The following is a 17,358-nucleotide window of genomic DNA, read 5'->3' on the forward strand; positions in this document are numbered from 1 at the left end:
CTGAGCGTGCTGTCGTAAAAGGCTCCCTGCTTTGTGTACGTCTCATTTACAGAGTGCCTCATTGTTTACCCACAATGTTTCTTGAATGCAGAGAGGACAAGCAGACATTCACTTGTCATAGTCATGGACGTGTGCTTTGAACTTGTTTATCAAGCTTTCTGTGAGGTCCCAAGTGGTCTTCCAGAAACTTCTAGTCATCTGATTCTTCATAAGCCAAGGGGTGCAAGCAAAATACACACACACACACACACACACACACACACACACACACACACACACACACACACACCGAGCGATAGAGAGAGGGAGAATCTGCACACGCAGTGACGCTCGGAGTCTTTCTGTAGTTTACCGTCTCTCATTACTCTCCCGCTCAGTTCTGTCCCGCACCAGAACGTTTTTCCAGATTTGCCGATGTCCTCTGCACCCCGAACTCCGACCCAGATGAGCTAATTTGAAGGAGTGGAAAGGGAGCTGTCAGCAACAGAGTTGCATTAAAGAACATTCGCTCGAGGGGGACTGAAAACAGTCGAAGACGAGCGCAGACAGGCTAGGGAGGAAAAGAAAAGACTGCTTCAGGTGACCGAGTTGCAATGGAGGCGCGTGGCATGCGTGATTAGGATCGCCTGTGGAAGCACTGTTTTCAATTTTCTTTGCTTCTTTGCTTCTTTCTTCTTATTCTTTTTTTGTTTGTTGGGATTATTAAAAGTGAACAGCCCCCAGCACAGACCGGGACTGCTTTTCCATCCGCTCCAGTTGACAGATTTTCTCAAAACCATGAATGTGTCACCCACAGACCGCAGGAAAAGCATGCGACAACTGGCTTTGGAAATTGGCATCCGAGTTCTGCTTTTTGGAGTTTTTGTGTAAGTAAAGGCTCAACCAGTCTGTGTTGTCTGTCCTCTGAAAAAAAACCCAAAAAACCCCAAGAAAACCTGAATCTTTCACTGTGTTCTTTTGCAATGACTGAGTTTCATGACAGATGTTGTCTACATGCCTTCCCACGATTTAGGCACAGAAGTGAGGCATTGGGATTTATTTGTCGCGAGTGTTGCTGTAAAAGCGGGTCCATCTGTTAATCCGCAGTTCAGCACCATGGACAGATCTCATCAAGGCGCCGCGTTAACAGGTTGCATCAGCATTTTACTTTCTGACATAAATCAGTGTGTAACGATTGGACGATTTCATTTCGTTTTTGTTTTGTTTGTTTGTTTTTCCTTGTGGTATTTTGTTTCTTCTGAGCGTAGATGCCTAGAAAGGGGCACAGGGCGGCTTCTTCGATCACTTCACACGAAACAAAGTAACCACAAAGGAAGCCCACAGTGAGCTCTGATACGCTGTAGTGAATCTAAGATTTTATGAGAAGATTGTGCCTCACAGGCGCGACCTTAAACACTTGCATGAACATTAATTATTACTTGACTGCCTTGCCTTTGAGGTATTAAGTCTGTTTGCATCATTGTTGTGTCATTCATTGATTTTTCCAGCTTTATCTACAGGGGGTGAGGAGAAAAAAAGCCCCCGAGCTTTGTTATCTAAAATGACTCACCTTGCTGTGGCTTTGATTCTCTGGGAAAATAAAGTCAGAAATAATCCTGCTGGAGCGCTTAGCTGCACTGCCGGCATTGCTTTTTGCATTATCATTAATATCTGTCCTTGGGCAAAGTGTATGTGTGCTGTCACAGTAAAGGGATAATACAGCCAAAATAAGCCCAATAGTGTAAATGCAGTGGTTTTTGATATGGGCAAACTCAAGTGGAGGGACCTGAGGCAAGAAGATCCTTGGTTTGTTTATGTGAGGGAGAGAGTCTAGTAGATTTGAATTTGGGTTAATTTGCTTGAATGAATCAGTAACCAAGGTTGAACAATAATAATTTCACACAATATCATCATTAACCAAATGAAAAAGTCTATGATTATCATAATGAAGTGAATTTGTTCTCTCCTCACTGCAAACTAAAGCTAATACTAAAGCTAATACAATCGTGTCTCTTATGAAGCTCCATCAGTAAACTTGATCTGCTTTGTATACGAACAATGCCTAATCTGCCAATGACTATTTAGAAAGCATCTAGTTGCCTTCCTCTGTGTGTGTGACCATGCACAAATACACCCATGCAAAATGTGCCGATTCATATTTACACTTTACGTTGATCAATCTTGAAAGAGTTGTGACCTTTCGGCAGGGCAACATATTTATAATCATATCTATCGTTACATTTCAACAACTAGATTGCAACGTAAAGTCATACAAGCCCAATACCTCTGTGTAGTTTAATTTAGCTTAATTGGATCTAATTAAGAACAATAGCAGAACATTGTATTGAGCTCTCTGTTTATGACTGAGAGCCTTTAATCTTGATTGCAAGTGTCAATCGTGTAATTTGGCAGGAAGGTAGGACTGTGTTGTCAAATGGATTTCTCCAAGACTAGCTGTAGCTGTTGCATCGAACAACCTCTAATCCCAGCAGACCAGACAAAGTCACTCTCTGGCCTCAAGGGTGGCAGATGCTGTTCCTGTTTCAACTCTGAAACCATTGTGAAAGCAGGATAATTGAGGTCACCAAGATCCACTGTTTTCTTCGCTGGAGATATAAAGGACAGTTTTCAGCTGTCACCTGCTGTTCAAGTGTAGATGTTGCTCACTTGTTCACTTTATGTTGGGAGGGAAATGGCTGCTTCGTGTTTACCACTGAGATTTAGAAGTCATGTATCTCTATACTTCATTGCTTTGTGTCTCCCATCTGAATTTAATTTCAGTGTTTCCTTCCTCGGCAGCTTGGTATCAAATTTAACAAAATGGAAGAAAATAAAAAAAATAACTCTTTTCTCATTTGCTCTTCCTATCTCTTCATAATCGTGAACGTCCAGGGATGCTGGAAATAATTAGTCCTTTAGTTAAAGTTCATAAGCAGATATGAATGCAGCAGAGTGAGTCTCTCACCAAAGATCGCACTCACAAGTTATGTGATTATGTCAGTTTCTGGTTGGGATTAAATGAACCTGACTGTAATATCAAAGTTATTTTCTATTCTTGATTTGTCACCCACACATACAGGAGGATTTAAACCTGAGAGCCATCAATTCCCTATATATTAAGAATTTAAATTTTTTACTAGAGAGAGAGGATAATGAGATTGGTTCTTTTTTCATGTAATGAATGTGCACAACAAGAGCAAGTTTAGACAAATACAATGAAGTCATTTCTCCCTTGAGTGGTTGTACTCTGTCAACATAAACTCATTGTGTTTGTTCCACGCTCATGGTTGGACTCCTGAATATGCAATACCCATAAATATCATAAAACTGCTTAAATATAGAACAGAAGATGAATCAAGAAGGGCAGAGACAAAGATATAGAGGAGCAGGATAAGATGGAGTACATGCAGCTGGATTGTTCTAAGATTTTACAGATAAAGATGTAAGGCACAGAAAATAGAGAAGACCAAAACCACTCTGATGATTCTCATCAGTGCAACCTAAAAGCCTCTTGATAGACTGATTGGCCCGAGCAGAGAGCAGTTGTTTTACAGAATGACATTTGTGCCAAGAGCTGCAATTTAGGTTTAAGAAGAATTGATTCTTTCATTTGAGAAAATGATGGTGGTAAAGAAAAGACTTTGTTAACTGAATGTTGTGACATCAATGCATACCAAAATTTCCATTGTGGAATGAGTATGAATACAATCTGATGCAAGCATTACTTTGAGGATAATTTTTTAGATATGGTTGTTGTCAAATGAGATTAATGGCAGGTATTCTCAGACAACACAGAAATGTTTATATCACTGCAAACTTGTGCGGTGCTCAGGACTGTGGCCTCACAGCAACAAAGTTCTGAGCCTTATGGATGGCTATAGTCATTCTGGGTTCAGTCTGCAAGCTCTTACCTGTGTTGTGTTCTTTCTCAGTGTTCTGTTTCCTTACCACAGTTCATAAACATGCATATTTAGTTAACCTTGCCATCGTGAGTTGGGATATGTCCCAAAGGATTAGATGGGTATACAGTCGCGAATGCACAGATGGATGCAATTTTGATTGAATCATTCTGCAGATGGTTTGGCTGCAGGTTACAGGAAGCATAGTTTAATGGCACATCCATGAGCATCAACTTCTCACATGAAATACTAAGTCAGTGAGTTTATCAATTTTAGAGTATTGGTGGTGAATATTAACTTCATTGTTAACAGTTTGTCCAATCAGGTCTCAATTTGTTTCCTCGAGCCCCAACTCTTTTTTTCATATATGGTCACTTCTAACTTCAAAAACACCAAGGAAGCCATTACCAAACGGCATACTTGATACTTCAACACTGCAGCTCAAAAACCAATAGATGACACCACACCTCTACCCATCAAGTATACAAACCAGATAACAGCAAGAGGGCTCCCTCACATCTGTCTTGCTTCTTAGCCATATTGTCCACTTTTCTGTTTATTGATAAAGGTGAAAAAATTGTACAGTGACTACTTTCTACTTCATTAGTGCCCAATAGAAATTTAGAGCACATCTAACATTTACATCTTGCGACATGTTGATGTAGACACTGCTAACCAACAGTGCTAATTTGGTGCCAAACGCTTCTAAGAATTAAGGATGTTGTCACGCCCAGAGACTCATGTTTTTAGTTTTCATGTTTAGGTTATGTTTCTTTTCAGTCCATGTTTAGTTTTCCCTTCACTTCCCTCACTCAGGCCATTAGTTCATTCCCCTCACCTGTTCATTCCCCACCAGCTGCACCCACTCACTTAATCACTCAATCCCTATTTAGTTTCCTGCCTCCCCTTTCAGTTGGCCGGATCTTTGTTGATGTCACTGGTGTTGTTGATGTTACTGATGATGTTAGTTTCCACGCCACGTTTCCACGCCTCGTTTTCTTCCAAGCTAAGTATTTATTCCATGCCATGTCCTTGTTCTTTTGTTTTTGTTTATAGCTCAGTTTTTCTCCGGCTCTGCCGCGTTTTATGTTGTACTTTGTTTTTTGTTAATAAATCACCCTTTTCTTTATAAGTCCGCATCCGTGTCCTCCCCTTCTACACCACATGTGACAGAAAGATCCGGCCAGAAATGGACGCGGCGGACTACACTGCCTTCTGGGAGCTGGCTGGGGACTTCTGGTGCCTAGCGGGATCGAGCTGCACCTCCTGGGAGAAACTGAACTCTTCCAATGAGCTCATTGACTTTTTTTTACAGAAGCAGGTCCTCCTGCACATGTCAGGAGTGACGCACATCTGGGAAGAGGTGAGGTGTGTACAGCGCGCTGCCATGCTGGATATCTTTGGCATGGAGCCACAGAGGGTAGCCGCGCTGTACACACCCTCCCTCACCACTCCAGCATCCCAGGCCCCAGCCCCAACCGTTCCAGAGCTGGCCCCAGCCGTTCCAGAGCTGGCCCCAGCCGTTCCAGAGCTGGCCCCAGCCGTTCCAGAGCTGGCCCCAGCCGTTCCAGAGCTGGCCCCAGCCGTTCCTGAGCTGGCCCCAGCCGTTCCTGAGCTGGCCCCAGCCGTTCCTGAGCTGGCCCCAGCCGTTCCTGAGCTGGCCCCAGCCGTTCCTGAGCTGGCCCCAGCCGTTCCCGAGCTGGCCCCAGCTATAGAGGCCTCCGGGCCTGACTCCGAACTCGACCAAGAGGCCGCAGGGCCTGACCAAGAGGCCGCAGGGCCTGACCAAGAGGCCGCAGGGCCTGACCACGAGGCTTTAGGGCCTGACCAAGGGGCTTTAGGGCCTGACCATGACCACGAGGCCACAGGGCCTGACCACGAGGCTTTAGGGCCTGACCATGACCACGAGGCCACAGGGCCTGACCACGAGGCCATAGGGCCTGACCACGAGGCCTTAGAGCCTGACCACGAGGCTTTAGAGCCTGACCACGAGGCTTTAGAGCCTGACCACGAGGCTGTAGAGCCTGACCACGAGGCTTTAGAGCCTGACCAAGACCAAGAGGCCACAGGGCCTGACCACGAGGCTTTAGAGCCTGACCACGAGGCTTTAGAGCCTGACCACGAGGCTTTAGAGCCTGACCACGAGGCTTTAGAGCCTGACCACGAGGCTTTAGAGCCTGACCAAGACCAAGAGGCCACAGGGCCTGACCACGAGGCTTTAGAGCCTGACCACGAGGCTTTAGAGCCTGACCACGACCACGAGGCCACAGGGCCTGACCACGAGGCCGCAGAGCCTGACCACGAGGCCGCAGGGCCTGACCACGAGGCCGCAGGGCCTGACCACGAGGCCGCAGGGCCTGACCATAAGGCGGCAGGGCCTGACCATAAGGCGGCAGAGCCCGACATGGACTCACTAGTTCGAGCCCCTCCCTCCCACCCCCAGACTTTGGGGATGTCTGGGATCCATCCCTTAAAGGGGGGGCTCCCCCCCCGTCGGAGGTCCGTCCGACCGGGGGACGGTCTTCGCCTCCTGCTGCCACGCCACGGGATGTCTGGCCGCCCGCCAGACCACCGCTTCCTGCTGCCACGCCACGGGATGTCTGGCCGCCCGCCAGACCACCGCTTCCTGCTGCCACGCCACGGGATGTCTGGCCGCCCGCCAGACCACCGCTTCCTGCTGCCACGCCACGGGATGTCTGGCCGCCCGCCAGACCACCGCTTCCTGCTGCCACGCCACGGGATGTCTGGCCGCCCGCCAGACCACCGCTTCCTGCCGCCACGCCGACGGAAGTCTGGGCGTCCGCCAGACCACCGCCGTCTCCTGCCGCCACGCCGACGGAAGTCTGGGCGTCCGCCAGACCACCGCCGTCTCCTGCCGCCACGCCGACGGAAGTCTGGGCGTCCGCCAGACCACCGCCGTCTCCTGCCGCCACGCCGACGGAAGTCTGGGCGTCCGCCAGACCACCGCCGTCTCCTGCCGCCACGCCGACGGAAGTCTGGGCGTCCGCCAGACCACCGCCTGCTCCGGCTACGCCGTCTGCGGTCTGGGCGTCCGCCAGACCACCGCCTGCTCCGGCTACGCCGTCTGCGGTCTGGGCGTCCGCCAGACCACCGCCTGCTCCGGCTACGCCGTCTGCGGTCTGGGCGTCCGCCAGACCACCGCCTGTTCCGGCTACGCCGTCTGCGGTCTGGGCGTCCGCCAGACCACCGCCTGTTCCGGCTACGCCGTCTGCGGTCTGGGCGTCCGCCAGACCACTGCCTCCTGCTGCCCAAAGCCGGTACCACGCCCGTTTCTGGTTCCCCGACCGGCTTCGAGCCCCTCCCTCCCACCCTTGGACTTTTTTGGGATGTCTGGGATCCACCCCTTGAGGGGGGGGCTCTGTCACGCCCAGAGACTCATGTTTTTAGTTTTCATGTTTAGGTTATGTTTCTTTTCAGTCCATGTTTAGTTTTCCCTTCACTTCCCTCACTCAGGCCATTAGTTCATTCCCCTCACCTGTTCATTCCCCACCAGCTGCACCCACTCACTTAATCACTCAATCCCTATTTAGTTTCCTGCCTCCCCTTTCAGTTGGCCGGATCTTTGTTGATGTCACTGGTGTTGTTGATGTTACTGATGATGTTAGTTTCCACGCCACGTTTCCACGCCTCGTTTTCTTCCAAGCTAAGTATTTATTCCATGCCATGTCCTTGTTCTTTTGTTTTTGTTTATAGCTCAGTTTTTCTCCGGCTCTGCCGCGTTTTATGTTGTACTTTGTTTTTTGTTAATAAATCACCCTTTTCTTTATAAGTCCGCATCCGTGTCCTCCCCTTCTACACCACATGTGACAGATGTAGTCAGAGAATAAGAAGTCCTGAACTCTAGAGCAAAGTTACAGTCCCATCCAACACAGTGCTTTCTACAATCCATTTGCATTTCTGCTTTGGTTTCAGTTATGAACAGTTAGCATTTTTTAAATAAGATATCATTAATATATGTCGGAAAGTTTACATTTTACTCAATATATGGTTAGGTTAAAAGACCATACACGTTGAAGATTTACACTGTTTACTATTTACGAGTTGTGGTTCCATGTCATGTGGACACTGCCCAACACAAAACAACAGCCACATCATGATTTACAACCTTGGATTGTGACACTGCTATGTTTTAGACATGTGACATTTATGCATAATTTTACAGTTTACAGATCAAAACAGTTTAAATCAAATTATGATATCATGCTTGTACGAGTAGCTATCTGCACAAGAGTGACAGTTGAGATGTTCACCACGCTCTGTGGGCACCCCTTCTTGTTCCTATTAACATTTGAAAATGATCCACTCATAAAATGGTTCAAAAGAACAATGCAATTCAATTTAGTTTTATTTATATAGCGCCACAACAAAGGTCATCTCAAGGCATTTCAATAATACAGTCCAATTCAAGCCAATTAGAGTCAAATTCATTGTAATCACAATCCAATCAAATCCAATTAATTTAATTAAAAATTTGTCCAATTCATACATACAGAGCCAATTCGAAAACTATTTCCTAGCTAAGGAAACCAACAGATTGCACCGAAACTTGTCTTCAGTCCAATCGCCCGTCCTGAGCATGCATGAGGCGACTGTGGAAAGGAACGACTCCCTTTTAACAGGAAGAAACCTCTGGCAGAACCAGACTCAGGAAGGGTCACCTGAGCCATCCCTAACTATAAGCTTTGTCAAAAAGGAAAGTTTTAAGCCTAATCTTAAAGTTACAGAGGGTATCTGCTTCCCGGACATTTACTGGCAGCTGGTTCCACAAGAGAGGGGCCTGATAACTGAAGGCTCTGCCTCCCATTCTACTTTTAGAAACTATGGGAACCACAAGTAAAGAGCAATCTGAAAGTGCTCTGTTAGGAAAATATCTCATAATGAGATCTTTAAGATATGATGGAACTCGGTCATTAAGAGCTTTATATGTGAGGAAAAGAATTTTAAATTATATTCTGAATTTAACAGGGAGCTAATGAAGAGAAGCTAAAACTGGAGAAATATGATATCCTGTTAGTTCTCATCAGAACTCTGGCTGCAGCATTTTGGATCAGCTGGAGGCTTTTCAGAGAACATGTGGGACAGCCCAATAATGAAGAATTACAGTAGTCCAATCTTGAAGTAACAAATGCATGGGACAGTTTTTCTGCATCACTCTGAGACAGGATGTTCCTGATTTTGGCAATGTCATGAGTGTGAAAGAAGGCAGTCCTAGAAACCTTTTTATGTTTTATATGTGCATCAAAAGATAAATTCTCGTCAGAAATAACTCCAAGGTTCCTCACTGTAGTACGAGAAGCCAAGTAAATGCCATCTAGAGTAACTATTTAGCTAGACAATTTCTCCATGAAGCGCTCAGGTCCAAAGATAATGATGAATAATAAGCAGTTCTAGCTTTAGGAAGGGCTTTCTTATACGTTATTAAACTATCTTTCAAGACTAATTGAGACACTTCTAAATTATAGGAACGCCACTGTCTCTACAGCTTTTTTGCAGTCTGCTTTAAAGCCCGCAGCTGTGAAGTATACCAAGGAGCCAACCTCTTCTGACTGATTACCTTCCTTTTCAGAGGGGCAACATTATCCAATGTTGTACGCATTGAAATTGTAGTGCTGTCAACAAGAGAGTCAAATTTTACTGGAGTAAAATTTAGGTAGCTGTCCTCTGTATTATTTGCACATGGCAGTGAAGAAAAGGATGATGGAATTAACTCTTTAAATCTAGTTACAGCATTCTCTGATAGACACCTTCTATATGCAAATATCTTCTCAGAAGCTGTATAGTCAAGTAATGTAAACTCAAAAGTTATCAAAAAATGGTCAGATAAGACAGGATTATATTATTATTATATTATGATGGAATACTCTTAACTGTTTAGTTTCAATGCCATTGAATTAAAGTTAATATTTAGGCTGTCATTTTCAACATCTACGTGAATATTAAAGTCACCCACTACAATGATTTTATCTTTACTCAACACTAACTGGGATGAAAACTCAGTCTGAAACTCAGAATAAGGGTCAGGTGGACGATACACAACAACAAGTAGAAGAGGTTTTTGTGATTTCCACTGTGGGTGGGAAAAACTGAAAATCAGAGATTCAAAAGACCTAATCTTGGGTCGAGGACTGATTAGTAACCATGATCTGAAGAGAGCTCCCACTCCTCCTCCTCTGCCTGTGGTTCGAGGAATGTGAACATTTAAATAGTCAGAGGGAGTTGATTCATTAATGCTAACATGATCCTCCTGCTGCAGCCAGGTTTCTGTAAGACAAAATATATCAATATGATGATCACAAATCAAGTCATTCACTAACAGAGATGAAAGGAGAGATCTGATATTCAGCAAACCACATGTAATAGTTTGATGTTTTTGTTGAGTTACATTTTTCGACTAATAAATTTGTCCATATCTCTAGAAATGAGAGCTGCCCCTTCCAAAGTGGGATGGATGCCGTCTCTTCTAATCAGACCAGGTTTTCTCCAGAAAGATTGCCAATTATCTATCAAACAACGTCCACATTTTGTTTGCTGGTCACCATCTGGACAACCAGCGGTTGAAGGATGACATGCGGCTGAACATGTCATGGCTGGTCAGATTTGGCAGGGGTCCAGAGAAAACTACAGAGTCCGACATTGTTTTGGCAAAATTACACACCAATGCAACATGAAAGGGAAAGTTTGTTTTTTTCAAAGCTGGAGCTTATTTCTGGCATAAAATACGTTCATCTACTCACCAATAACAGTTCGGTGAAAGTCTGCATCCTTCGGATGATATTTAAATTACTCGAGATCTGCGTATATCCATATAACGGGAGAGAACACGGTATAGACAATACAGCCTCTAAATAAGGCATTGTCGGTCTTTATTTCACCAATACTTTAAGACGAATGAATGAATGAACGAGTACTATTGCACTGTTAGCTCATAGCTGCCGTGTTGTTGTTATCGGGGGCTTTCTGCACATGCGTCTACTGGGATGACGTCATCGACACGCGCCGCTGCAACACAGCTTATTTTTCGGTTTAAAAAAAACTAACTTCCCCATTAAATTTAGTGACATGCAATGAAATCTGAAAAATGTTAAACTTCCCACATAACCAACTTGACAAGACTACCCATGTTTTTCCGACTTTAGATATGTGCGCGCAACTCAAGGAGTTGGCATCAGATGACCAATCACAATTTTTATTTGGCAAGTGGAAAAGCAACACAGCTGCTGCAGTCAAACCAGGAGGAAAAGCTGACAAAAAAACAAAAAATAAACATAATTCGAATAATGCTGACTGGGTATGTATGCTTAAATTAATAAGTTAATCGATATCACTGCATGTCATTAAAGCAGGAATAGATTCAATAATTTGAGACTGTGTATTTCATTAAAATGCATGTGTTGCAGGTGTATGTGAGAAGCACTACTGTCAGTTGCAACACTGTCTGTTTCAAATGATATTTTCACCATATAAAGAACAAACATGAAAGTTATTCAAACAGTTAGTGGACATTCTTATCCAGGCTCTATGGTGAAAGAAGGGGTTTTAATTCTCCACCGATTTTGATAAATTCTAAGAAATTTTTTAAGGTAGATGTAGATATGAATATGAATGTACAGACACCATTTGATGCAGTTTGGCAAATTTGATAGGCTGCACATACACGGTATGAGAAGATGGCAGGAAATCTTTTATTGTTCAGTGATCATTTGAAAAGAAAGAAAAACAGAATTAATGTTAGTTTCAAATCGTTAAACACCACCAGGAGCTAACTTTAGAGAAATCAGTCTCTGTTTTAGGCTATTGAAGAATCCCCTGATAATGAAGTCACTCTCTGACTTCAGTCAGATCCGGAAAGGAACTCTTTCACTGTCCACACACTGATATCTCTTTTATTTTCTCATTTTCTAAGAGAACTGATTGGTCGGGAAATCCAATCTCTTTTCTTGAAAAACCAAACCTAAACGATTCCAGTATGAGTTGTCATGGTGACACAGCTTGGTAAAAAGTGAACCAAATTTGCTATACTTAAAATCCAAAGCTGAACCTCACCAAGCCACTAATTCTGCTTTGTAGTACAGGACAGTACAGTACATAAAGAGCAGAATCAAATACTATCAGTCAGCATGTCTAATATAAAGCAGTAACACTTGGATATTGTTGAGAGTTGTATTGTTGTAAAGATACAGGCAACTCAATATTGGAATACCAGGCAGACACTAACTGGTGAGAAAGGACAGTCTAGAGGTATGCTCATGTTGTTCTATTACTGTTCACACAAATTTTCCAGTTGTCTTTTTCTTTTTGCACCTTTTCTTCTTTGTGACAGATCTCTAGCCCTCCGCCAATCCCTTGTGCCTGCACGATTATCATACTGTATTGTTTTTTTCTGCCGCTAGCTTCTGAAGTACTGCCAGGCAGGTCATCCAATCTATAACCCTCATTATCTTGGATATTAATGAAAAACTGATTGTGCTTGTCTGACAACTGACTGTGGCTGCACAGACAAGGGTAAACCTGAATGCTGTCGACACAAAAAACTGAACAGAAGCAGACGGCAAAAAATAATTACAGAGAAAGCGTGACCTCAACGATAGTTCTTTCTTAGATCTTTTCAGAAACAGCACAGGGAGCTTATCCATTGTAATACTTCAATACATAGGCAAATATTAACCTGATTAACGACCTACTTTTTGGAGAAGTAGCTGTTGTAAAGTGGCAGTCCATTTACAGAAAACTAATCAAACCCAATCAAAGTAAAATAATTAACCGCGAACATTTGGAAGGAAATCAAAATACAAAGGAAAAAAGCTAGAGTATAAAGTATTTCATGATTAGGGGTCTGTTATGAGAAACCACATGACGTCCAGATAGATGAACAGACCCAGGCAGAGAAGAGGATCCATACAGAGAAGAGGGTAGAAGAGAACCGGCGGGAAAGGGGAGAATTTTTGATCAGCAAACCGGGCAGGTGCTGTGACAGAATTAAAACATGACTTTGAATGTGAGCAGAGGCAGCTGACTGTCACACCAGGACCAGGGAATCCCTGACAGCTCAGTCTGTGGCTGCTCTAAGCCACTCCGGCATTTCATTTGATCAGCTCATTATGTCTCACTGTCCCTGTAGCCATCTATCCCACCCCATCTCTTTATCTCTCCTCTGACATTAGACCGCTCAGTCACTCTGTCTCTGTCTGACATGTTTTTGGTAAAGACTGCCCTGTGGGTCAACCTGCGCGTTAGAGGCGTTTACAGCAGGCGCAAAAGTGACAGGAGAGTAATGAGGATAGTGGTCTTGTTTTTGTTGAAAGCGGAACAACATGAAATTGATCAAAACAGACAAGTCTGACTGATTTGTTGTGAGTGAATTGCATCATATATTCAAATATATATATATATATATATATATATATATATATATAGTCTGTACATGTATCACATAACAATTTAGGAGCAGCTTTGTGCAATTAATGAAAATGTCACCTCTGTGAAATGTTCCCCTCAGCAACAAGCTAAAATAATTCCCAACCTTACGGTCTGGCCTACGTGCCGCAAAGTAACAGAACTAATGTATCATGATGAATTTTGTTTGGCTATCAGAATTGTAAAGTGACATACTGTCACAGTTTTACTAGAATTTGAAATGGCCTTTAAGTGTTTTGCTCTTACTGTGCAGATGGCATGTTGTGTTTGTGGAATGAAATCAGGTTCTGTAAGTCTCTGTGTCTTTCCCCAAAGATAGTACAACATACAGTAAATGGATTGGACATTGCCGTGTCCATTTAAAAATACAGAGGCAATCACAGGTCTAAAAATTCAAATTTTTGGACAGTCACTTTGTAAATTTGACCCAAAGACAGCTGTCTTTTGCCACAAAACTAATTATCTTGTCTGATGCCATTCTAATAATTTATCATTGTGACACCACAAGTACAAGTGGGCATATCCTTCAACCGGTAAGTCTATCTTATTAACATGTTTCAATCTATTCCCTGTAGTCTGTAACTCCTGCATGAGGCTACATGTCAGCTCTGGGCCTAGGAGCTTTAGCACCTCCTGTTGTGATAGATGCAAAATCATGAACAAAGGAAGGGGATAGGACAGGAGCCCTGGAATCTAGATGCTGTTGGTAAAGGATGAGCAGTTAGCAGGTGGCTTCAGATGACACTCTTTGGGCATCATGAAGAGACGAAGATGAGGAGCAGGTGGGTTACGTGAAGAGGTATAGGGGAGTATGGCTGAATTAAATCAAATTTAAGAGGAGATATTAGGCTGATTGATTCACATAAAGTGGGCAAAGAGGTCATTGAACTTGAGGTGTGTAATGAGAATTAAGAATGAGGTGAGTGTGACAGCGTGGGAGTGGAAGTGGCTAATGGAGAAACAAGGGGAAAGAAAAATACACCCTGGAATAAGAGTAGATAGGACAAAACAGGTCATCTTTATTGAACTTTCACCAAAACCTTCATTTTAGCTTCCTCTTCTTGAGAATCGCTGTGTGGTTCAAACATGTAAGGCTTGATTACCTCAGTATTAGTCCTGCAGGCCAGGAACTGCAGTGTCATCTGCTGACAGGCAGAGATGTGGGTTAGATTAGTATATTTGTGCTCTAACTATCCTCTTATTTACTCATGAACCCGCTATATCATTAGTGTTTGCAATATTACGGACCCACTAGGGGACAGCGGTAACTAAGTCATGCTGCATTTTTGGACACTACTTAAATGCAGACACTGCTGAGGTTATGGACAGCATCAGTTTTTGGTTGGGAACACCTTGCAATTGACATTTATCTCCACAACATACAGTAGATGTAAGACTTTATGACACAAAATCTAAAAGCAAAGTGCTTTTTGGTTGTAAAGACTCATATGCTTCAACAGACTAATTATGAATTGATATAACTCACAAAAGAACCATTAAATTTTAAGAGCCACAAAGTCTGCGCTGCTAATAGGTCACGTGCAAATATTTCAAAAGCAAGCGACAGTGCAACTTGTCCCTAACATGTTTGCTGCTTAGACTAAAAAAAAACACGCAAATAATTGACCAATATTTTCCAAAAACTTATGTCTCTTGTGCAGCTTGGAGTACAAACACTATTCAAACCAGATCGCCAAAATTACTCTTTACTTTTTTTCTTTACTTTTACCACTGTGACTAGATTTGTTCACACCACAGCTTATTGTATCTTTTGGGGATCAATAATTGTACTTTTCAATCGAGGATAGAAATGATATCAGACTGTATTATTTAATAATGGGACCCATTTTAAAGTATTGACCAGAGAAAATAAAGAGAATCCGCTCCTGAAAAATAGACAGTTTTATGCTTCTCTATCTCTCTTTTGAGTATCTGTGACTACTGTTTAACTAAAATGTTACTAAAGATTGCTCTTGAATATCAAATCTAAATCAGCTGTAAAATGTAAAACTTACATTATTTTTCCCAGTTTACTAGTATTAGTTTAATGGCCTGTTTGCCATCTCCATTATTGCGGACACGTCGACATATTGCATCATCTGGCTGAGGCAGTCAATATGGCGTCTATGCAAATGTGTCTATGTACACGACGAGTTTGTAGTGCAGAAAAAAATTGATGAAAAGTGAAGGTTGAATTATTAAACAGCACAAAAAATGGCTGACTTGCTGCTTAACCGGGGAACATTTTTAAATAACCATAACCCTTTTTGGTGGTAAAAAGGTATGAAGAGGTATGAAGAAAATTAAAAAAAAGATCATAATATTAAAGTGTATGTAACGCATGAGCTACTCAAAGCACAGGGGGTCTGAAAACAATGATAGTATAAAGATAAATAGTATCATAAAAGATGCATGGCATTTGCTTCCATACAGTTTTAATTGCTTGGAAATGTTCTATAAGGATATGAGTTCCCTCATTATTGTAGAAGACGAAGAAATATTTTTAAATATTTTGTACGCAGCAGGTGTAAGCAGCGAGGAGGGAGGACACTGTAGACCTCGGTGCAGGGAGAAAGATCCCTACACTGCTCTGCACCTCTTCCGATCTCGATATTTCTGTCTATATACATCCTTTATCTCTTTTGCTTATTGCACCCTTTCTCAGATGTTTCCTTTTATCTGCTCCATTACTGTCATTTGCAGCATCTTGCGCAAAGACAAATGAGGAGCTGAGGAAATGAAGGAACCTTGCTCCAACACACACACACAGAACAACATTTTCAAGCTTATTGGCCTGAATCTCAAAATATAAGCAAGCCCTTCTCCCTCAGGAAAAGCCTTCATTGCATCTCCATGCGTGCCCCTCAGGCCCCGAGGATATGCTGTCAGACCGCTCTTTGTATTATGACTCAACCATTGTTTCCTTTAGTCAGTGGACTGCAGAGCCAAAGCTCACTTTTTTGCCATGGCAAGGTGAACTCCTTTCGGCTTTCTTTGAAGGCTTGAGTCAATTGAAAAAATAAGATTAAAGAAAGATGCTAGTTATGACCAACATGGGCAGAAGCAGGAAACATTCATATCGGTGAAAAATTAAAAAGTAGACACTTCGCCAGATGACTGTCACTGACCGCACACAAAGATTGCAATTCAATCTACCAACTGTCCACAGACACCGGCATTGTCTAATTTACCCTTTTAATCTGTAAATGCCACACACGTCACTGCCACATAGACAGGTAATGTGACTAAAATCAATTACAGCACGCTGATTAGTCCTCATCTCAGTAATGCGCAGTGAAGGACTGCTTGATTGAAATGCCCTTGACTTCAGCATGTATTTGGAGCTTGGTGACCTTTGTTTTTTCCTGTGTTTGTTGTGGCTAAATTAGAGCAGCACTGATCTGTTTCCACAAAGCTTTATGAGCCTCAGAAAGTGACCACAGTTGCCACGTAGAAGACCTTTATTTACTCTTGTGACCTTCCATCACTGGAAATACACAGATGCAGCGAACCAGATTAATGATGGCCCTGCTTTACCTCTTTGTTTTAGTCATTTTGGTCAGTCCGAACGCCTGCATGCACAGAATGGCTTTGTTGAACCGCAGTTTCATAACGCAACAGAACATAATTGAACACAAAATGATGATACAGAATTAATTAGGAGCATCTGTGGAGGAATCACACTTCAAACAAATGAGAAAACATTCAGGTGGGACAAATGGGGCTGAAGATATTCATTTTTGAGTCATCTTACGAACAATCATGAACCATTGTTCTCAACCAGGATGGACAACAGTCCAATGCTCTGCACCACCATGTCAACCAAAACATGTAATTCCAATTATTCTATGTAAGTACAGCTTTTTGACATGATATAGTTATTAAACACAGGTGTTCCTGATATTTATGAAGCTTTTGTCACACTTTGGTACATTGACTCAAATCTTTAGAAACGTCTGTATCAGCCTCCTATATCAGGTCAAAGTGTAAAGGGAAAAAAAAGAAGAAATGTATTACTGCCTGAAATTGAGTGACTTTCAGCCAA

The 17,358-nt window shown here is 42.9% G+C and overlaps 1 protein-coding gene across 1 annotated transcript in view; it reads left to right on the forward strand.

Moving 5' to 3' along the window:
- The first annotated feature begins 364 nt into the window (after positions 1-364).
- Positions 365-17,358, forward strand: part of plpp4 (phospholipid phosphatase 4) — a 58,435-nt gene continuing 41,441 nt past the window's right edge. Inside the window, exon 1 of the mRNA XM_075475703.1 lies at positions 365-866. Coding sequence (XP_075331818.1) covers positions 778-866 — 89 coding nt within the window. The 5' untranslated portion in view covers positions 365-777. The remainder of the gene's footprint in view (positions 867-17,358) is intronic.

Source organism: Odontesthes bonariensis, chromosome 2 (genome assembly GCF_027942865.1).
Source record: "Odontesthes bonariensis isolate fOdoBon6 chromosome 2, fOdoBon6.hap1, whole genome shotgun sequence".
Classification (NCBI taxonomy): domain Eukaryota; kingdom Metazoa; phylum Chordata; class Actinopteri; order Atheriniformes; family Atherinopsidae; genus Odontesthes; species Odontesthes bonariensis.